The 24,383-nt window shown below is 40.5% G+C and overlaps 1 protein-coding gene across 1 annotated transcript in view; it reads right to left on the bottom strand.

Moving 5' to 3' along the window:
* The window catches only part of LOC142102618 (uncharacterized), a 48,192-nt gene extending 24,952 nt beyond the window's left edge, over nt 1-23,240 (bottom strand). The window contains exons 1-3 of the mRNA XM_075187348.1: nt 23,059-23,240; nt 15,269-15,359; nt 8,984-9,076 (exon numbers count right to left, since the gene is read on the bottom strand). Of these exons, the coding sequence (XP_075043449.1) occupies nt 8,984-9,076; nt 15,269-15,359; nt 23,059-23,136 (262 nt within the window). The 5' untranslated portion in view covers nt 23,137-23,240. The remainder of the gene's footprint in view (nt 1-8,983; nt 9,077-15,268; nt 15,360-23,058) is intronic.
* Between the last annotated feature and the right edge of the window lie 1,143 nt (nt 23,241-24,383).

Below are 24,383 nucleotides of genomic sequence, written 5' to 3'. Positions count from 1 at the left end.
CAGCTGTAAATCCTAAAACCCTTCCTCCAATTTGGATGTGATATCCTCAAATTAAAGCCAATTGTCTGCACATTAGGCCCATATTTATTATGTAACTGTAATTTGAATATGTTTTTGTAAACAGCTAAAATAACAAAATATTCCAACTATATATGGACCTAACTGTAGTTCAGGCTGCGGACTGATCAGATAAACTCCTCTCAGCGTCCATTATACATAGTATAACGTAATAACATTGTAGCATCAGAAGAGGAAGTGAATGTGACACAATACAGTCTCTTGTGCTGAATAATAATGACAGAAACTACAGTAATAATAGCAGCAGAGGAAGCAGAGTCATATAAAACAAGGAAGAAAGAAAAGTGGATTTCGAATTTTTACTGACTTATGTATTATAATGTAAAGGGAATTTTGTAACATTTCCCAATGGTTTAATAGAACTGTCACTGTCAATATATCTGAGTCTCCCGCTGTTGATGATGGATTTAATATAAAAGGCTCCATAATCAGGTACAGTCTGAGTATCACAGGGGAACATCAGCAGAAAAGCAGGAACATAAACAACTTTTAGCAAAGATGAGCGATGCCAAGAGATAGAAATATAGGTTACACGTCTGGTGTTAGGAAAGTCCAAAAGCGGCTTTAAACAGTTCATGGTGAAAAAAATGCACTTAGCTCAGCAGAACATTTCTTCAGGTCCAAATACATTGATGTTTTTGATAATGCAATGATTGGTTTGCATGGCAGATATAATGGATAGAGCATACAGTATTTACCCCTATATGTTGAGAAATTCACGAATGGGGAAAACTCAGGAAAAACATTTAAGCAATTGTATCGTGGTGACAGTGCAGGTAATAGGACTGACAGTCACTGGGAGGCATAAAGGGCTCACCGTGTATGTTTCGTAAACCTTACATCAACCTTATAATTCTAAAAACCTTTGCATGCAAATAAAGACACGGAGACTTGTATAAGTTATAAAAAATTGCCAGAACTTTTATTATGATTTTAATTTTAACTAGACCTATGTTGGCGGAGAAAGGGCCCTGCGAAACAACTCTCAAGCTGACAAAACACTATCACGAGTGGACTGGCGCAAACCGACGTACGTCCACCACCACAGGGAACAAATCCCAACATAACTTTTGCGCTGAGTTGGCGTCAGAGTGACTGCCCCTTTGAAAACTCACGCTGCCCCCCCTCACCGAGTCGAACAGGGGCCCTCCTCACCGAAGGGCCAAAAAGGGAGTTACTGGTGCCTCAACGGGGGGCAGTGACCTACGACAACTACCAATGCGCCCACAAATCAGCCGCTGAACGCAGTGCCAGCCTACCGCAACATAACCGGACATACCCTACCAAAGGAGTGGGTGGGTGGGATCTCGTGCTGTGGAATGAACCAGACAGGAAGTGCAGCCTCCTATAACAATCAAGGTCCCTCCCACTGGATTACACATTGGTCGGGCCAACCCATGTTAACACCTTCAGGTCAGTGTTCAGCTTACTACAAACCCTGTCGCCCTTTAAGTGCATTCGTCCTATTCAGCCTCATTTGTCATTAAGTATACACAGGGTATTGTGACATTTCTCAAGTCTGATGTTATGTTTCCTGAGATGACTAAACATATTTGACTATTTATAACAGTCCCGATCACACCATGCTTCTGGCGAGATCAAGGTGCCAGGCATCGCAAATAAATGTTAATCCTGCTTGGGATCCCCTCTTTCCAGTAATACATTAAATAGTGAGTTTATAATTAGAGGTTTTATTTCCCTCAGTTTCTTGCTTCCTACTTAAATCCCAATGTTTAACAAATTGCTTTTTATCCTCTCCTTTCATGTCAATATCTTTAGGACTATATCATCCTTCACCCTTCCTGCAACACACACCTCTGTCCACATCGCCCCTTCATTACTTCACTCACCTCTATTTAACATTCATTAACTTTTTTCTATTTATATTCACTAACTGGAACAGCCTCATCCTGTCACCAGAAAATAAATGGACACACATCTAACAATTATCGTTCCTATCTTTCTTCCTCCCTGCTTCTAGTAGCTGGTGATATATCACCTAATCCTGGTCTCCCTCACTCCTCACACACACATATACTAGAAAACTACCGAAATCCAGCAAACCTCAAATACATCACCTGTCTCCCCTCTCTTACAAAATACTTTAAATGTGCCCTTTGGAATGCACGCTCTGTTTGTAACAAACTTACCTCCATACATGATCTCTTCCTCTCAAACAACCTCAACCGTCTGGCAATAACAGAAACATGGCTCACGCAATCAGACACTGCCTCACCTGCAGCCCTTTCATATGGTGGCCTCCATCTCACCCACACCCCCAGACCAGGAGGCAGACAAGGAGGGGGGGTTGGACTACTTCTCTCCCCACAGTTCTCCCAAATGTCCCATCACTCATATTCACATTATTTGAAGTACAGACTGTTAGGATTTTTAATCCAGTCTCTATGCGAGTTTCTGTGATCTATAGTCCGCCTGGACCCCACCAACAATTTCTTGAACACTTCTCTGCATGGCTCCTTCATTTCTTATCCTCTGACATCCCCACCATCATCATGGATGTTTTCAACATCGCTATTGCTAATCCATGTTCCAATGCTGCTTCCAAACTACTCCACAATCTTAGTGGCATAAAGTAATATGATCCCTTAATAAACTCTGGAAAGTAAGTTCTTGCGGCTTTAAGGAAGGCCGTGTACTCCCAAACAGGATCTAGGTCTAAAAGTAGATTGAGAAGAAAAACAGAGCAGGGAACACTCTTACTTATAGTGTCACAATAAATGTACACTTTCTGTTGAAAACATATAAAATCCACAATTTTTATTCAAAACACATTCTCATTATAAGCTGGTGCACAAAATCTGTTTATGCAGCAGGGATTCAACTTGAAAATTAAGCTCTGAGCGTTTGATTTCATGCTTAGTTCTTAATATTAAGTCAAACATGTTAATTTCATATCTTGAAAAGTTCTGACACTTTATTTAGCATATACCTGCAGTTTCTTCTGGTAAGTGTCTTACGGCCGAGTACCACCAGAGGTCGTGGATAGTAACAGCAGGTTAGTGATGGCAGAAGGAGACCCAAGAGGAAGAAGTGAAACCACTGGTGGCAGAGTAAGCCCATCCTGTCACATTGTGTGTTACACCGTTGTCTAGGGCTGATTCATCTTGGGACGAATGTCCCATTGTGTGCCCTATCCTGCATGCTCTGTGCACGCCCAGAAACAGATTTTACGCCAGTGATCACAATTATATGCAAATCATGTCCAAACGCAAACGACACTACCGACTGCCTATGGCTTGAAGGGGGGAACGGGGGGTGGGAAGGGGCGAACGGCGAATTATGTTTTTATGTAAAAAATATTTGATATAAATGTATTTTTATTTATTAATATAATTTTAAGAGTTGTTAATGTATTTCCTTCATGTCTTCTGATAGGACTATATTGTACATATACATTGTGCGCATCCTGCACTCTGTCTGCATACGGCAGAGCGCACCTATAACCATATTCAAATAGAAACATTTCATGTGATCCGCTTGTACTTACAGGCGTACGTTCGTGCAAGTTACGTCCGAATTTAAAAAATTTAAATTGGGTTCATATTGTTTTCCAAGAGGAACCAGGACCTGAATGTATGTACGGATACTAAATATCTGCAGATTGGTTTATAATATGTTACACATGTTTCCTCTCCAAAGGAGGAAATATGGGGATCAGTTGTGGTAGAAAATGTGTTTATATCCCAGGGAAGGTGGATCAGATACAGTGTGTGACAGAAGAGAGCAGGGAGAGTCTGACATGGTGAGAAGACTTCCAGCAGCCTGTACATTATAATTATGTGATGTAATAATTAGAGATGGGCAGGCTCGGTTCCCCGAGAACCGAACCCACCCGAACTTTGGCTATCCGAGTACCAAGCCGAGCAGGCTCGGTACTCTCCCGCAAGCTCGGAATCCAAATCGAGGCCGAACGTCATTGTGACGTCGTCGGATCTTGTTGTTCGGTTCTCTCGATACTTGAAGATTATAAATACACGCCTCCACAGCAATCCATCGCCATTTGACAGAGGGAGAGAGCAGGGTGTAGTCACAGGCTGATTAGAGCAGGGACAGAGAATACAATATTCTGATTCCAATTGTGCAAACAAAAATCGCTAGAGAAGAGAGGAGGATAGAGGGTTTTGGTTTTTTTTTTCAATATTTGGCACTCCCCAGTGCTTTTGGGGTGTCCCCCATAATTGTGCATAAATATTTCTGGCTGTCAAAATTACTATCTGTCAGCAGTATCTACCAAATAATTTTTAGCACTCCCCAGTGCTTTTGGGGTGTCCCCCATAATTGTGCATAAATATTTCTGGCTGTCAAAATTACTATCTGTCAGCAGTATCTACCAAATAATTTTTAGCACTCCCCAGTGCTTTTGGGGTGTCCCCCATAATTGTGCATAAATATTTCTGGCTGTCAAAATTACTATCTGTCAGCAGTATCTACCAAATAATTTTTAGCACTCCCCAGTGCTTTTGGGGTGTCCCCCATAATTGTGCATAAATATTTCTGGCTGTCAAAATTACTATCTGTCAGCAGTATCTACCAAATAATTTTTTAGCACTCCCCAGTGCTTTTGGGGTGTCCCCCATAATTGTGCATAAATATTTCTGGCTGTCAAAATTACTATCTGTCAGCAGTATCTACCAAATAATTTTTAGCACTCCCCAGTGCTTTTGGGGTGTCCCCCATAATTGTGCATAAATATTTCTGGCTGTCAAAATTACTATCTGTCAGCAGTATCTACCAAATAATTTTTAGCACTCCCCAGTGCTTTTGGGGTGTCCCCCATAATTGTGCATAAATATTTCTGGCTGTCAAAATTACTATCTGTCAGCAGTATCTACCAAATAATTTTTAGCACTCCCCAGTGCTTTTGGGCTGTCCCCCATAATTGTGCATAAATATTTCTGGCTGTCAAAATTACTATCTGTCAGCAGTATCTACCAAATAATTTTTAGCACTCCCCAGTGCTTTTGGGGTGTCCCCCATAATTGTGCATAAATATTTCTGGCTGTCAAAATTACTATCTGTCAGCAGTATCTACCAAATAATTTTTAGCACTCCCCAGTGCTTTTGGGGTGTCCTCCATAATTGTGCATAAATATTTCTGGCTGTCAAAATTACTATCTGTCAGCAGTATCTACCAAATAATTTTTAGCACTCCCCAGTGCTTTTGGGCTGTCCCCCATAATTGTGCATAAATATTTCTGGATGTCAAAATTACTATCTGTCAGCAGTATCTACCAAATAATTTTTAGCACTCCCCAGTGCTTTTGGGGTGTCCCCCATAATTGTGCATAAATATTTCTGGCTGTCAAAATTACTATCTGTCAGCAGTATCTACCAAATAATTTTTAGCACTCCCCAGTGCTTTTGGGGTGTCCTCCATAATTGTGCATAAATATTTCTGGCTGTCAAAAATCATATTTGTCAGCAGTATCTACCAAATAATTTTAACACTACAAGTGCTTTGGGCTCAGAATGGATTCAAAGCAGTCCACATATGAGCAGGAAGAGCAACCAGGTTGTGTCACCAGTCCTGATGGTAGTGTTCCCAGTACGTCATCTGGGCAAGGCGATGTCAAAGTACACAGTGTTTTGAAATCATTCAAAAAAACACACCCCAAAAAAAAAATTACTGTGCTGAAGCGCAAAAGAAGTGTAACTGAGGAAAAGTTAAGTGCCAATAAAAAAAAAAATTGCCAATGTGCCATTCTACACACGCAGTGGCAAAGAGAAAATGAGGCCTTCGCCTTTCTCTATTAGTGGCAGATCCAAAAATGTTACCGAGCCTACAAGTGGTGCACAACTACTGTTACGCGTCAAAGCCGAGCTGCAAGATAACAGTAAGGCATTAGAGGATAATGTTTGCTCTGAATCAGAAATGACACCAATCCCTGTGGAGAGTCCATCCAACAGTGGGATGTCTAAACGTGAGCATTCTGTTAGTGTATCCATAAAGAGGGGCCCTTTCAGCAGTTCTGCTGATGTGTGCCTGAACAGCCCGAGTGTAGCCGGTGATACACCAAGTGAGGATGACACTTTGTCTTTAGAAGAGGATGTGGGGGAGATTTGGGTATCCGACGAGGGCGCTGATGATGATGCGGTTGATTGTGTAAGTCGTGCACCAGAGGCAGAAGTGTGGCACCAGTGGCAGCCTTTATGGGACGTGAGGTTCTGGCACCAATTTGCACTTTCCAAACACAAGCAGGGATGAAGCAGGTGGCAGACCACAACAGTTTGACATCTGGGCTGGTTTGAAGGATTTGTCAAAAAAAATTGTGACTTTGACCATAACTCCAGCCAATCCTACTATTAACATGCAAAGGATGGTGGAGGGCCTATCAGGGATTAAACTGTATTTTTCCTAATTTGCACTAATACGGTTTGGGTATAATATACACCCAAAGATGAGTGCTCAATTGCTAAGAGTCATTGATGGAGAGGAAGACAAGCAGGCTTGTCTGTAGAATTTGCAGGCAAATTGTGCTGCGTTATATAGGTAACATCCAAAGAGAAGAGCTCCATTGCTCCATTGCTAATTGTAATTGCTGAAATAGAAATAATAGGGCTGACATTCTTGGTCTAAATCTGCAGTTACATTTTATTGTACCATAGCTCACTCCGAAACAGGAGAGGTGGCAGGGTTTAGTGATAATCTTCCTCAAACAATACTAATTCATCCCAATATCATAGAAGTCTGTATACTATGATGTAATTGCCGATAATGACCTTCTAAATGGAAAAACTAGTTGATTTTTGGGCAGAGCTGTCACGATTTTTGGGCAATTCTTTTACAGCAGAGCAAATATCAAAATGTTGTGCGGACTCATCTGCATCACCACTGGGTGTCTTGTGAAAGCAATTTTTTTTACAACAAGCAGTTGCCAGAGAAACTGAAGGAGAAGACGTCAAAACAAGATGTTGATAAGGCTTGGATCCTTGCAAAGAAAATTAAGTATTTAATCTACAATTACAATATAGTTAGCACATATACTTTGTTTTATTTCACACTATAACTTTCTATAGCACCATTTCAAAATGTATTATTAAGGCAATCACCTGACTCAAGCTAACCGTGTCTGCACTTTCTTCACAGGTAACTACTTCGCTGGACTAAAGTATATTCCCCTCAAATGCTAGTCTTCTTGCAGCTGCTGCACTCTTCTACATGCTGTTGCAGAAACCAGAAATTGACCCTAAATGTTTCTGGACACAAACAGCATCTCCTGCATGTCATTTTTAAAAAGTTCAGTAACACCAAGTTGATAGTGTGTGCAAAACAGGAAATGTGATGGAATTCAACCCCACTGTAATGCTTGACCAATATTGGTGTCTTTATCAGAAATGACATATCCTCAAGAGAGTCCAAGCAGCATTAGCCATCTTTCAATGACATGCCTTAGTTTTTGGAACAGATTGTCAGCTGTATGCCTCTTACTGAAGCCGCTGATACACAGAGTAGCCTACTTCTCAAAAATGTGATGTACCTGGGTACATGCTGCTGCTGTCCATGCTGGGGAAGGCAAATGACCAACCCAGTGGGCTTTCACAGTCATATAATCTTTAGTTTGCCCAGTTCTGCTTGTCCACATATCTGTGGTTAAGTGTACAGTGGGTTGAATGCCATTTTGTTGCCCAATAATTAAATTTTTAGCAACTTTCCGGGACAGGAGAGAATTAGCTTTTGTAGCAAAAATGGTATAGTGATGAAATTTTCTAACAGGGACAGAACACCTCAATTAAATGTCTTAAACCAACTGTATTAATAGTGGACATTGGACGCAGATCTAATACTAGCATAGTACCCAGGGCGTCTGTGATCCGCTTTGCAAATGGGTGACAGGTTTCATTCTTGCTTCCTCTTGCAGAGGATTGTTTAACTGCCAATTGTTGGTTCAGGGGATTTTGATTATGAAGGTGTTGGGGGGGGGAGATTGCAGTTGCTGGGATATAGATGAGAGAAGGGAGGTAGATTATGCTGGACTGCTTGTTGTTATTTTTTTTAACCTAAGTTTCTGATTTTTCCAACAGTTTTCCAAGAACTCGCTGAAAAATGACGTAACATGGATGAGGATCCCAGATGGTTAAGGTCCCTACCTCTACTGAGTGTGGCTTTAAAAATGCTACAAATGGATAGACAACTCTTGCCAGGATTTGTGTAAAAATAATTCCACACGTAAGAGGTGGATTTTTGGTCTTATGCCCAGGCATGACAATGGCCTTTTTGTTATCAATGGCAAGAACTGCAGCAATTTTTCTTTTCAAGTGTAGGAAAATCATATTGTGACCTAGGTGGTGGTCAAAATTGAATAAAAAAATGACTGGAAATTAGTGTTACTGAGGTTAATAATAATGTAGCTACAAATTAATACCTAAATTATGTTATTTTACCACCAATAAATGTAATTTTTTTTAAAAATTGCAAAACAAAACCAAACAAAACCAAAACCAAAACCAAAACACGACGGTAATCCAGATCCAAAACCGAATACAAAACCAAAACACGGGGGTCAGTGACCATCTCTAGTAATAATATACTCCACCTTCCAGCAACCTGTACATTGTAATTATGTGACATAATAATAGTCTCCACCTTCCAGCAACCTGTACATTATAATTATGTGACATAATAATAGTCTCCACCTTCCAGCAACCTGTACATTATAATTATATGACATAATAATAGTCTCCACCTTCCAGCAACCTGTACATTATAATTATGTGACATAATAATAGTCTCCACCTTCCAGCAACCTGTACATTATAATTATGTGACATAATAATAGTCTCCACCTTCCAGCAACCTGTACATTATAATTATGTGACATAATAATAGTCTCCACCTTCCAGCAACCTGTACATTATAATTATGTGACATAATAATAGTCTCCACCTTTCTGTTTCTTGGAAGATTTTCCATTCTTTTTTCCTGGTGTTTTCCTAACAGCCGCATATGTAACCGTCATGTCCTCACTCTGCGGAGAGACTGGAATAACAGAGCAGAGGTGAGTGACAGCTGTACTGACAAATAATATACCTAGATATCAGATAGTAGTTTATTACTCTGACATTGTGGGCCGGATACATGAAAGTGGTGTAATAATATCCTCACTAACTGTCTCTCTCTCTCTCGTTATCTATCTCTTCTGTTTTCTCACTCTTTCCCTATCTCTCTCTCTTTGCCTCTTTCTCTGCTCCCAGATGTCTCTCTGGGTCTCTCTTGTAACTATTAGAATGTATTTATAAGTAATACAAGTAATATATAATATAATATATAATTAGAGACATCAGGACCCCACTATATGCCGGATGTAACCATGGCTCTGCTGTCTATATCTATATCAGGAAACAGGGACAACAAGTTCTCCCAGAACAGGGACCCGGCTTTGTTTCTCCAGGTATGTATAGTTACTGGCACTGTCTATATCTGTCCCTTGTGTGGCAGAAATACTGTCAATGAAGATAATACTTTTGCCTGGATAAATTGAGTAAGCGAAACGCGCGTCGGCGTTCGCCTCACTGTGTTTGAATAAGATATCCTGATGCTGTTCCAATAATACAATTTGAATATAACATGGGGGACTGAACACTAGTAGATAGCGGAGGATAAAGCCTTCCATAGGCTCTGATGCTCTGTAACGCAAGCTGAATACTACCTTCGTTTCTAGTTAGCCAAATTAGATAATTATTACATGGAAGCGATCTCATACACCATATAGCTTTAGCTACATATATTTGGCTCCTATATCCTCTTAGTGAATATCAGTCAATATCCTCTGTATTACCACCATTGTTATTAAGATATTAGTTAGATGCTAATACTATTTTATTCTTAGGAGTATGTTCTTTTAGTCAATATACTTATGGGACAAATATGTTATTATTGTCCTAATATAACCAATGTTTAGAACAAAGCACCAACACCAGACGAATTATGTGTTTAATACTAATACATCTTTTATTAGAAAAATTATGTTGGTCACAGCCTAAGGACTTTAATAGATGGATACTTAGAAGTAACACATTGATGTACATATAAAACGATATGTTGACTAATAAACTAACGCAGTGCGGCTTGGTGGCATAGCTGCCATTTTATGCAAAAAATATTTTTTTAACTAAGTTTATCTTTTTTGACCACTTTTTTAAGTATTTTGCAACTAGTACTATTTTGGGAACACTCTGTTTATAATGATTTTAATTGAATTAATAAAGATAATGTTTTAATATAAATCTACCTAATATTAAACACTGAGTGCCCCATTCAAACATGTTTTTCCTTTTTCGTTTACCTTGTTGATACAGAAATATCGTCAAGTAGACGGTTTTACAGACAAATGAATTGTTATATTAGTATTAAATGCTGTTCAATGCTAAACTTGTCTTATAGATACTGTACTGAGAGGTCCCTCTGTAAATAAAAACAAAAATGTATAAAAAAATACATGTTAGGATTGTCAGATAAAGTGGGATTCATATCATTTAGTGCTTTATTTTTAGTTTGATATTTATTTGTGAAATATATAAATTCCAGTGAAATAATATGCCCAGGAAGTGGGTAACGCCGCCACGTGTGGTATTACTGTGCAGAACTGTGGAGACATCTGGGGGCAGTTAGAGTAACAAACTGGACACTGTCAAACACCCTCCTGCATATAAACTGCAACAATATGTAGATTGCTTGTGATATGGAAATAATACCTCAGAATGTAGAGTCAGATGAAAAGGAAATCTTCCGTTTATTGCGTGTACATAGATGTCTAGTTCATACAAGTATAGATCTAGAATTAGAAGCTTACATACAGCTACTGTATATAGCCTTCTGGCTGGCTCTTGTCCAAACATCATTAGTTATAGTCAAAGTTTTAACGAACAAAACATACATAGATGTAAGGTAGGCATCTTGGTTCATGGACTTCATTAAGTCATATGATAACAAGCCACTTCACATTTATTAGCTTATTTAAGCCATATGGTTTCAAGGACTTTGTTCTAAGTGAATAAAAATCATATAATTGAGCATATCACAATCACTAATTGAATATATAAAGTGTCTGTAAGCATCAGAATCCGGACATTGTAACAATATAATATAATAATATTGCAGTTTGATTTAACGAGTAAAAAGGAATAGATGTATTTATTCACTTAGAACAAAGTGGTTAGATTTATGGGCATCTCTAAATCTGTTTATTCTATTTGCAAAACGTTTTGCTTATTACTGAATCATCTCACAATGGTCTGTATGTGAAGATAGGTTCATTTACTCATTTTTATACGTGTTATTGTCATTTTTTATACTGTGAATGTGAATATGTCCTCTATGTTTGGTATTTAATCCATTCTCATTTACATTCTTTTTATGTAAGTGATACTACTCACTTTCATAATTTGTGTGTATTTATTTACCGGCTAATATTTTAATAAATTCAATATTGGTGATTCTGCGCAGATCATTTGTTCGTTTTACTTACAATACATACAATCATTTTAACATAAGATCAGACTTATGTCTGTTGACTCCTACAATCCTCTCATACAATGTACAAACCTGGACATAAGTTCAAAGTGTCTTCAGTATATAAACTATCAGAGCATGATACAAACTTTTATCATAACCAATATCTTAACTTTAGATATCTATCCAATATTTTCATTCAACTCTCAAATTTCTTTCGTGGTACAACTGTTATATAAAAACTGTGTAATTTCACTGAGTATGTATCTACCGGTCCATTCAAGTACATTCATACATGGCTCTGTTTAGGAGAATGTGTGTAAATCATATCCAGGGGAGGGCTGGCAAATTTTACCCTGGGGGACAAGACTTGACTAAGCAGCCTATTAGGATAATTTTAAAGGAAAAAAAATGCAGATGGCCCAGTGACCCACCCCAAGGTAGCCCACTATGGAACCAGCCCGGGGGAGCAGATGCCCCCCTGCCCCCCAGCCCAGTCACAGATGGGAAACAACAGAAAAGAGCAGTAGGGAATGTAGAACAAGAAGGAGCAGTATTAGGAGAGAGAAGGGAGCAAATGAGAGACAGTAAGTGGGTGAGTAATGGGGTAAGAGATCATCAGAGGGGACAGAGGGGAGTACAGGCAAAGATAAGTACTAAATCATTGAAGTAAGAACAGGAGAATAATGGGTGCTGGACTTAGATAAGAGAGATTAGAAAAATACCAAAGAACAGCTTGAGATGGAGTAAGGGAAGAGTGATGATTGGTTGGCGCAGACACCATGATCCCCCTCTTCCTCTGCTCACTTGTCATAGATGCCTCTGAGCAGCCGGATCAGCAACCTAGAACTGATGAGCACATTACAATCTAAGGGAATGTTTTCTGCTAATGGTACAGACCACAGCTGGGCTGGGTCTAGAGGGTCAGTCCAAGACTCTGAGCTTTGGCGTCACAGTAAGAGGAGATAAGGGATTAGCATTAATAGAGGGAAGAACAGTCAGCACCAGGACCAGTGACGGAACAGAAGATAATCAGCAGAGCAGCAGATAATACAGAGATACCATAACCGAAGTACACAGGGAGAGGAGCCAAAGGGGTGAGTGATAGAGGAGGGAGTATCTAGAGGAAGAGGAACAGAGGTAAATATAACCACAGCCACGAACCTCACTCAACGAGGGAACCTCACCTGAGAGCAGGGAGTGGTGAGTGGGTGCCGCACACACTTGTTATGGGTGAATGTAGCTGTGCAAGAGCATCTTCAGGGAAAGGAAGAGGGCTGGGTGGTCTAGTGATTGGGAGGCACCAGTCCACCACCAGAGCGTGTAACTAAAGCACCAGTGTGATATGACCATGTCCTCTCATGATGCGATCACATTCCCACCATATGCTCATCCCTATTCCACACATAGGAATGTTGGGAGATATGCGTTAGAGTAAGCAAGGGGGGGGGAAAATGCTCTGCACAGGGATTGAAAAGAAACAGCCACATGCAATATATAACAGGATAAAGGGGCCAGCGTTATTTGGCGCCAACACCAATTGTAATAGGGATGTAGCAGCCGTTACCAATAAACAGCAGGCATAGATATAGTTTACCACGAGATCTTTATACCTTATGGGAGCTCACTTATTTAGTTATAACAAGTCTGACTGCGGTGAACACTGCCCTCCACGGAGGCTATACATAAGTCCGCTGATACTAGGGACAACGTTCATTACGCTACCAGTTACACTTGTCTATCTTCGTTTATTGTAGATCAGTCACATATGAGATCATAATATTACATGGGGTATAATTCATATAGATAAATTGAGTCTGGCTGCGGAGAACATTCTCCTTTATGGAGGTTTTACCCAAGTCCGCCTACATTACGGACAATACTCATTCCATTATTAGCCACACTAGTTTGTCTTTATCCCCTCATTTATGGCAAATCAGTGAGATGGCTTTTATTCTATAGGGTCTATTTTAGAACCAGCACTCTGTTAGGGTGGTTTTTCTACAGTAGTTTTAGACACCATCTATCAATCTTGGTGTAAATAGCTTTTGATATTTATCATAGCTAAACTATGTTATAATCAGCATTACACAATGCAAAAAGTTTTTCCTTGTATTTAATCAACGTGCAGGATTAACTTCTAAATCAGCAATCAGTCTGTCTGTTTTAAACAGCTTGACTTTTCCTGCTAATTGATATAATGTGATTAGTACTTCTCAATCCACTCTACTCTGATGTAATTCATATCGCTCGGTACAACAGAGCTTCTATTTACAATTGAGTAAACTGCATTCATCATAGTTGACAAGTTCACAAACCACTTAAACCATATGAGTTTTTTGATACATCAGCACAGATGTATAATGTGCAGTGTCTTACATCCTCATTGACCCAGAACCAGCCATATTAGTCCCATACTGTAATTATTATAAAGAAGGTCAACGCTATCTTTAGCTAGGGGTTTCCCCCTATTATATCAACGGAGAACATACACTCCTCTCCGCTATTTGCCTGCAATAACAGTCATAGTGGTTATTAGAAGATTTACAGTATTTACATCATAGGAGACACGGTTTGCATTCACTCTATTGATCACCCTGTGTTCCTATCAACCACTACTTACCTGTACATGGTAAAGTTCACTGCAAGGATACACACAGATAATTCTCTGTATTCATATGATTAATCCTTTACATAACAGATCCCTATCAGTTGGTGTCTTTGTTTTTATTACACGTGTGTATGTGTGTATTTGGTAGTTATTTTTTAAATATTTCACCTTGTCTTCCGGGAGGATATTATTATTAATCAGTAATTAATAAAAGTTATATTTTAATAAACATAAGGAGTGCTAATTTGTCCTTCTAATTTGAACCTTTGTTCATAATTTCTTTGTCCGAGATATGCGTTAGACAGTGAGTATAACACCTTCCTGTTTACGGGAGAGGTATCTCGGTGTCTTTAGGAGAATTTCAACGTGACAGGGTAAATACATAACACTCACACTTCAAGAATAAACAAAAGACCCCTATTTTGCCACTTTAAAAATACAAATTTCGTTCTCTCTGTAGTACCATTGGAATTCTCCTTTCCTGAACTCCAAAGTCAATAAAATATAAAACCTATAATAAGATGAGAAGTGATCTATTCAGAGCCCAATGACTGTGTCTTCAGCTGACTGGGATGATCAATAGCCGCTCGGCCAATCAAATGCTTTTCCCACTCTGGCTGCTTATGATTGGTTGAGTGGTTATTAACCATAACAGTAAAGTGAGAACACAGTCATTAAATTATAATTACAGTAAATGTTCTGGACGGGGGGATTTCTATCAAGGCATAATCAGGCAGCTGTTTTACGAATCAGGTTTGGGGGGAACCAGGTTTGTTGGGGACAGGAAACTGTATGCAATGAAGATCTTCAAAATCCTAATTATACTGCTGTAGCAGTGTACATCAGTGGGTTCTAGTATTGTAAATGCATGAGGCTTGTATATAAAGGTTCATAATAGTATAATTAAGGGATAAGTAGGTCGTTGTTTCAGTTGCTACCACAGACAGCAGAATAACTGGAGACATCACTGGACACTCTGCTAAAGATTAAATATGGGGTCAAGGTGGATCAGATATGTGACAGAGAAGAGAGTTGGGGAGGGTCTGACGGGGTGAAGGAGCTTCAACAACATTTACAATGTAATTATGTGACATAATAACAGACTCCACCTTCCTGTTTCTTGGTAGATTTTCCTTTCTTCTTTCCTGTTGTTTTCCCAACAGCCGCATATGTAACTGTGATGTCTTCACTCTGCAGAGACTGGAATAACAGAGCAGAGGTGAGTGACAGCTGTACTGGTTTACTCACAGTGCAGACATCAGACAGTCGGTTATTACTCTGACATTGTGGACTGATTTAATGAAAGTGGTGTAATAATATCCCCAATAACTCTCTCTCTCGTTCTCTCTCCTGTTCTCTCTCTGCATCTCTGAATGTCTCTTTGCCTGCTCACAGCTGTCTCTCGGTATCTTTTGTCAATTTAGGACTATAGAATTTATTTCTAAAATAATAAAAGCAATAATAAAATCTGTGGAAAGACTGAAGTAAAAGAGCAAAGTTGACTGACAGCTGTACTGACTGATGTACTCAAAATCTCATCGACATGTAACATGGGGCACTAAGAGTATTAATAACTCCATCATGTAACAATACTACCTGCATGTCCTCTACACACAGCAAACATTATACCAGCAGTGTCTCCCCCACATTACACAACTGTACCCCACAAACATTATACCAGCAGTGTCTCCCCCACATTACACAACTGTACCCCACAAACATTATACCAGCAGTGTCTCCCCCACATTACACAACTGTACCCCGCATACATTATACCAGCAGTGTCTCCCCCACATTACACAACTGTACCCCACAAACATTATACCAGCAGTGTCTCCCCCACATTACACAACTGTACCCCACAAACATTATACCAACTGTACCCCACAAACATTATACCAGCAATGTCTCCCCCACATTACACAACTGTACCCCACAAACATTATACCAGCAATGTCTCCCCGACATTACACAACTGTACCCCACAAACATTATACCAACTGTACCCCACAAACATTATACCAGCAATGTCTCCCCCACATTACACAACTGTACCCCACAAACATTATACCAGCAGTAACTCCCAGACATTATACCAACTGTACCCCACAAACATTATACCAGCAGTGTCTCCCCAACATTACACAACTGTACCCCACAAACATTATACCAACTGTACCCCACAAACATTATACCAGCAGTGTCTCCCTGACATTACACAACTGTACCCCACAAACATTATGCCAGCAGTGTCTCCCCGACATTACACAACTGTACCCCACAAACATTATACCAGCAGTGTCTCCCCGACATTACACAACTGTACCCCACAAACATTATACCAACTGTACCCCACAAACATTATACCAGCAGTGTCTCCCTGACATTACACAACTGTACCCCACAAACATTATACCAGCAGTGTCTCCCCGACATTACACAACTGTACCCCACAAACATTATACCAACTGTACCCCACAAACATTATACCAGCAGTGTCTCCCTGACATTACACAACTGTACCCCACAAACATTATACCAACTGTACCCCACAAACATTATACCAGCAGTGTCTCCCTGACATTACACAACTGTACCCCACAAACATTATACCAGCAGTGTCTCCCCCACATTACACAACTGTACCCCGCATACATTATACCAGCAGTGTCTCCCCCACATTACACAACTGTACCCCACAAACATTATACCAGCAGTGTCTCCCCCACATTACACAACTGTACCCCACAAACATTATACCAACTGTACCCCACAAACATTATACCAGCAATGTCTCCCCCACATTACACAACTGTACCCCACAAACATTATACCAGCAATGTCTCCCCGACATTACACAACTGTACCCCACAAACATTATACCAACTGTACCCCACAAACATTATACCAGCAATGTCTCCCCCACATTACACAACTGTACCCCACAAACATTATACCAGCAGTAACTCCCAGACATTATACCAACTGTACCCCACAAACATTATACCAGCAGTGTCTCCCCAACATTACACAACTGTACCCCACAAACATTATACCAACTGTACCCCACAAACATTATACCAGCAGTGTCTCCCTGACATTACACAACTGTACCCCACAAACATTATGCCAGCAGTGTCTCCCCGACATTACACAACTGTACCCCACAAACATTATACCAGCAGTGTCTCCCCGACATTACACAACTGTACCCCACAAACATTATACCAACTGTACCCCACAAACATTATACCAGCAGTGTCTCCCTGACATTACACAACTGTACCCCACAAACATTATACCAGCAGTGTCTCCCCGACATTACACAACTGTACCCCACAAACATTATACCAACTGTACCCCACAAACATTATACCAGCAGTGTCTCCCTGACATTACACAACTGTACCCCACAAACATTATACCAACTGTACTCCACAAACATTATACCAGCAGTGTCTCCCTGACATTACACAACTGTACCCCACAAACATTATACCAGCAGTGTCTCCCCAACATTACACAACTGTACCCCACAAACATTATACCAACTGTACCCCACAAACATTATACCAGCAGTGTCTCCCTGACATTACACAACTGTACCCCACAAACATTATACCAGCAGTGTCTCCCCGACATTACACAACTGTACCCCACAAACATTATACCAACTGTACCCCACAAACATTATACCAGCAGTGTCTCCCTGACATTACACAACTGTACCCCACAAACATTATACCAGCAGTGTCTCCCCGACATTACACAACCTTACCCCACAAACATTATACCAACTGTACCGCACAAACATTATACCAGCAGTGTCTCCCCACATTACACAACTGTACCCCACAAACATTATACCAGCAGTGTCTCCCCATATTACACAACTGTACCCCACAAAAATTATACCAGCAGTGTCTCCCCGACATTACACAACTGTACCCCACAAACATTATACCAGCAGTGTCTCCCCACATTACACAACTGTACCCCACAAACATTATACCAGCAGTGTCTCCCCACATTACACAACTGCACCCCACAAACATTATACCAGCAGTGTCTCCCCACATTACACAACTGTACCCCACAAACATTATACCAGCAGTGTCTCCCCGACATTATACCAGTAGGACCTGATTCATCAAGAATCTGCCTCTCCGAGTTTGCCTGTAGTCAATGTACAGTAAGTTCGTGCCAAACTCAAGCGCACAAAGCAGTGTCCAAATCAAGCTTTGGGCATCTCACAGTTACTTGTTTTTCTGCCCTACCTCCTGCTCCAGCTACAGGGCTGGACTAAGTCCTGAGTGATGACAGTCCCGTATACATGTTATAACATGTGTCTGCAATCAGGAGTAACTGTATAAATGTTCAGTAGACGTTAAGAACATCCTAATAAATGGATTTCATGGGGAAAAAATAAATTCCCCCTTTTTTAACTGATTAATCACTAATTCCTATATTATTAACAGGTAACATTAATTCTATATTTATTTATTTTTTTCTGTATATTCTTTTGATAATTTATATTCCTCGGGTATTGGACGTATTCTGCAGCGTCTCCTGTAGTAGAGCAGAGATCATTTACACCTGAATTCTCAGCACACGAATCTTCAGATCCATTCCCTGCTGAGTTCAGGAACGCACAGAGCCCAGTTACGCACATTTGAAAATAAACGCACGTTGCCCTCAGTGGTCAGATTCATTAAGGAACATAAAGCAAACAAAATGAGTAACTTTGCACCTTGGCAAAACCATGTTGCATTGGAGGGGGAAGTAAATTTAAAATGTAATGGCAGATTTATAGTTGGGGTAGATAATGTCCTAGATCAACTTTAAATGTCAGTCTAAAAATAAAGCTATCAAGTATTTATGTGCTACATTAAATAACAGCCAGTATTTATCTTATGTGCAAAATAATAAACTCATTTGCACCTCTTGTATTGTAACATCGTTTGTCCAGGAGAAAAGTTACTAATTTCTTTGGTTTACTTTCCTTAATGACTCAGTCCCTTTATACCAGCTGTACCCCATAAACATTATCAGCAATGTCCCTACACACACACTGTACAACTTGGATTATCTTGTTGTTCAGTTAATTTTCCTGTTACTGAGTTGTATGTCATATTAAGCTAGAAGGGTGGGTCCCAGGGGATCTTCGGTTAAGCCGGTGTACCCCTTCACAGTAAAGGGTGCCTGGTGCTATTGTAGAGGTACCCCCAAGGAAAGGGTCCCGTTGAGAGTACTGTAGCTGGATGGCTGGTTCCATAAGACAGATGAGGGGCAGCAGATGAAGTTAGTCAGTGACCCCGGGAGCTATTACATATTTGGACAGCTATGAATTTATGACATTGTTATTCTGTAGTTAAAGTAAGATTAGGGAAGCGGGTTATTATAGGTATGAAATATTACTTTAACTAACTGCTTCTCCATTTCTATTATTAAAGAACCCAGTGTCCAATCCGCATCCGTGTTCTGCAGTATCAGTTCAGTGTGAGTGTTACATGTTCGGTTATTGTGTGGAGGAGTAGAGGAATCGAAGCTACGCAGTCATGTGTGTAAGATGTTTATATATTAGACAGTATAAAATATGTACATTTCTGTGTAAAATAACTTTATAATCAGTGAGTTGTGATGTAAGAACTCAATAATTATAAACTTGTCCTACATGTTACCCCCTCACTACATAGCTGCTGAGGGTGGGGAGCAGTAGATGGAATAAGGATACTAATCACCTTATGCTTATAATTGACTAGGGGCACTGTGATGCCCCTATAGCCTCACAAGGCCCCTATTCTTTTATCTGGGCCCCTGCAGAGAATACACAGTCCAGCACATGATCCCACTGCACATGTGCCAGGTCAGTGCCTGCTCAGGAGATGCATCCTCTGCTGTTTTTAGGACAGAGTGGGGTCTCTGGGAGGGAGGTGGATGGGGTAGTAAGGGACCTCAGAGGAGAAGATAACCCAATATTGCCAGGCCCCCATCACCACAAGGCCCCAAAGCAGTCTCACCCATGTACCCACTATGGTTCTGCCTCGGATAATCGTCTACCTCAAGGGTGAACCTGGATATGTGTATTTTTTAGTCTTAGGCTTTGAATATTCATACCTCAGTTTTTCTGAAAGAGGCGGACATATGTGGAAGTGGCATGGGCTTTGTCACAAATTAGCAATGTGTTGTTTCAATTGGGGGTGTGGTTTGCATAAATATCTGGTTTGGAATAGCCTGAAGGTAACAGAAAAGGACCATGTTCTTTTTATCTAAACACACAGTATCAGGCAACGACAGAGATGCTTTGTGACATGGACAAAACACACCTCCGCCTAACCCTGCCCTCCTCTAACCCTCTTCTCTCATTGTAACTAACCTCTTTATACCACTCCCCTCCTTCTTACTCCTGTGCTCCTGTCCCCTCAGTGTTCTCGTCCTTCACCCCCTCTTACCACTGTGTGTCTCCTGTCAGTCCCCCTCTCACCATAAGATTGTAAGCTCCATTGAGCAGGGCCCTCTTTCCTTGTGTCCTTCTACTCATTTCCCTTTGCCCTTAACCCTCCGCCCTTGTTCAATTTTCATCATTTGACTCCTGCCCCCATTTTTTCTCTTCTCCATCTCCACCCTGATCCTGTAAGTGTTGCCAACTCTGCTGGGCACAAGAGCATCCCTTTATTCACTCCCCACCTCTCTCCTTCCCATCCGTACATTGGAATTCACTTTTACCTCCTTGCCCTGTTCACTTCTCTCTGCTATATTAGTACTTGTTTATACATATTACGCTTTGTCTATATTTATTGCACTTTGCGTTTACTGCACTTTGTTTTTGTACTACCCTGTATGCCATGTATTGTAACCCTGTACTGTTATCCCAAGCTCTATGTACGGTGCTACGGATCCATTGTGGGACCTCACTGGAATTTCTGTCCATTTAGCTTGGTTAAGAATATTCTGCTGAAAGTAACTACATCCAGTATATCTCACTGAACAGCCCGGAGTTACAACCAGTGCACAGATTACATTTGTATTAAAATTAAGACATTAATTTTCATAATATACTAATAAGAAAAATATGCTCTACTAATCCTTATTCTGTCTATCAAGAGGGAGTTGAGAGCAGTGAACGGGGCACAGAGAGAAAAGTAGAAAGATTGGAGACAGAGCAGGGAACTGAGGAGAGGTAAGGACAGCTGAGAGGGAGCAGACAAAGAGGTCAATGGGACGGTCCTGTAAATTGGGGACAGGTGACAACTCTGCCTTGGTGTGGACACAGTTCATCCTGCCGTGTAACTTTATGGGGGGAATTTAATTCCCCCCGAAGTACCGCCACGCTAAACGTATTACCTTTATTATGGTAATATTAACCCAGCGTTGAAACTACAGTAATAGCAGTAATAGTGCACAGGTCGTGTTACTTTTTACGTTAACGCGGCCAATTGACTCCCCCCTATGTCTCTTCTTCTTTCTCTCTCACCTCAATTATTATTTGTTACAGATTTATCACTGCAGCTACTTGTAAGGTTATGTGATACATAGTTACACAGACAGTTTGCCGATGATCGGGTGATGGCGCTATCTAGGTGGAGCTCGCAGCACTACTGTCCCATGATGCCGTTTAATGACCTTTCTTAAAAAGTATTTTAGCATTTTACATAAATCTCTTCAAGAAATATTACCATTAAGCTCAGAAAACAATAATTCAGAACAATGCCTCTAACACACAGATTAAAGGGAATTATATTGTGAAATTGGTCACTATTAAAAAATAAGGACAACTCCAGAGATAACATTTTCCAAGGACAAATCATTATAACATGAGACTGTCCCTTAAAATTAGGGGCAATTGTCAGCTAAATGTGACAATGAATCATTATGGAAGAATATCTATGTATAAAACATTAAAGCAAATGTGAATGTTGAATTACTTACTAATAGAAATGAGCAGTCAATGGAATTTATCATCTATAACTAGAGCTGGGATTATAGCAGCAACAATTGGGTTATAATAATTGGTTGGGTATATTAAGAGAATTCTAGGAATAGCAGAAATTATTGGGGATTTCTGGTCCGGAACATTTAAAGCCAATTTCCACTGGCAAAACCTGTCAAAGTCCACCCGAAATGCAGAGGAGAATATTCCAAGGACAGTGCCCCCAGTATGAAGTAGTAACTGGTCCAATCTTGGCCATCTGTAAGGCTGGGGAAGGGTCTTTTCATCATGGTTTCCTAGAGGTTACCACCACGTAAGGGATTTTTTTTCTCTTCTGAGCACTGAAGAACGACTCTTCCATTCTCAGAGCTCCTGTCATTGCTTTAAGCTATGTAAGTGATAAACGCACTGATCCTGACGTTTACAGATATCATCCAGTGGTGGCTGATAAGCTTGTCCAAGTCGTGGCTTCATAATGAGAGCAGGGAAATTGTCTCTCTCCAGTCTTTGGTAGGGTCGTTCATGCCCTCGCTGTCTGGTCAGGACAGTCTGTTAGTCAGCTGGGGGGGTCATCATGTCTGTGAACCTATATGTTATGTGTCCCACACACCTCAGTATGATTGGTGCTGGGTCCAATTATCTATCCAGAAGTTGTGTTTTATGTCTATGGTGTGGGCAGTACGGCTCTATGGTGTGAGTTATCATCCAGAGTCTAGAAATTATTGTACAGGTGATGTGCAGACTGTGTTCTGTGGTGTGTAGGGTATTTTTACAGGGACTGTGCCGAGTAAGGGAAGGAAAGGTAGGTTGGGAACACTAATAAAGAAATTTTTTTCAGTTCGTCCTACGTCCACCTGTTCTATGATTCCTTTTCAGAGTGTTCCATAAAGGAATTTAGAGGATTCAGTGAGTAAATATATTTTATACATTAATATAATAAAATATATATATATTAAACTTCTCACCTACTTGAGCTACGCAGCTGGCATTGTCTGGTTTCTCAGCTTTCTTTGTAAAACTCATTTCGGCATAGGCGATGTCAGCCATGGTTTATACTTCTCTGTGCTCTACTGAGATCTGACTCTGGCAGAAGTGAGACAGTAATATAGGAACTGGTTCTCAGGTAATAAAGCTACATTTATACATCTGTACCAGCTCCACGGTGACTGCAGTGTTGGTTCTAAAAAAAAACCACAAATTTTCTAAATCACATGTTTGTGGTGTATGACAGAAGCAGTGATGAATGTATGTGTAGCGAGCAATAAGGTACACGGGGGTGTTAGCCCTGGTTGAACAGGACATAGTGAGTAACGAGATATATGGAGGTGTTGGCACTGTTAATGCAGTAAACAAATGGATACAACGGAGTGTATCGCTGCGACCCTGTAGAACTGGGATAGACAGCAAGTATAGCGGAATACACACACACACACACACACACACACAGACACACACAGACATACACACACACACATATACACACACACACACACAGACATACACACAGACACACACACACATACACACACACACACACACACAGACATACACACAGACACACACACACATACACACACACACACACACACACACACACACACACATACATACACACACACACACACACACACACACACAGTAACTAGCAGGCACAAACAAATACACTGGTGCATAGTCTAAGGGGCCTAATTAACAAGCTCCTGATCCCCTGAAAACTACCATTTTTGAGGGACCACCACAATTTTAAGTATCTCATCTATTTAAATTAAAGTATTGCAGTAGATATCGGCGATATCTGCTGCTTTCTTATCCACTGTTTTTGAACACAAATGCAGTCCCCCTAGGTTTCTATAGGGTCAGTTATTTTGCGTGATTTAGCAAGTTCCGGGAATCAAAGCTTTTCAGAAACCTTTGGGGTGAGCATTGTGGTAGATGGATCCTCGGATCCCTCACCGCATCTTATCTGCTCTCCCCTCTGGTTACTATCTCAAAGTGGCCGCTTTGTGATAGTGACCATAGAGGAGACAGGAGATGGGTACACTTGTGTTGTAACAGGAACAGTCGTTTATTGGGACTGCTGTCCCGCCAGAACACTTTTCATAAATGGTCGCAATCTTTCATTCCTTATCATTGTGATTGGGAATGAAAATTATTGTGTAAAAAATGTGGTCATTGTAAAATATGCCCCCCCCTGACTTTACCAGGGATCCCTGCAAGAGAATATGGACCTTGCCTAGTGAGGATCCAGGTCGTGGCCCAGTGTAGTTGGTTCCCTCTGTGAAAGCAGCAGTACT

The sequence above is a fragment of the Mixophyes fleayi genome, chromosome 1 (genome assembly GCF_038048845.1).
Source record: "Mixophyes fleayi isolate aMixFle1 chromosome 1, aMixFle1.hap1, whole genome shotgun sequence".
Classification (NCBI taxonomy): Eukaryota; Metazoa; Chordata; class Amphibia; order Anura; family Limnodynastidae; genus Mixophyes; species Mixophyes fleayi.
Note: the sequence above shows the minus strand (reverse complement) of the source record. Positions and strands in the feature narration are given on the sequence as shown.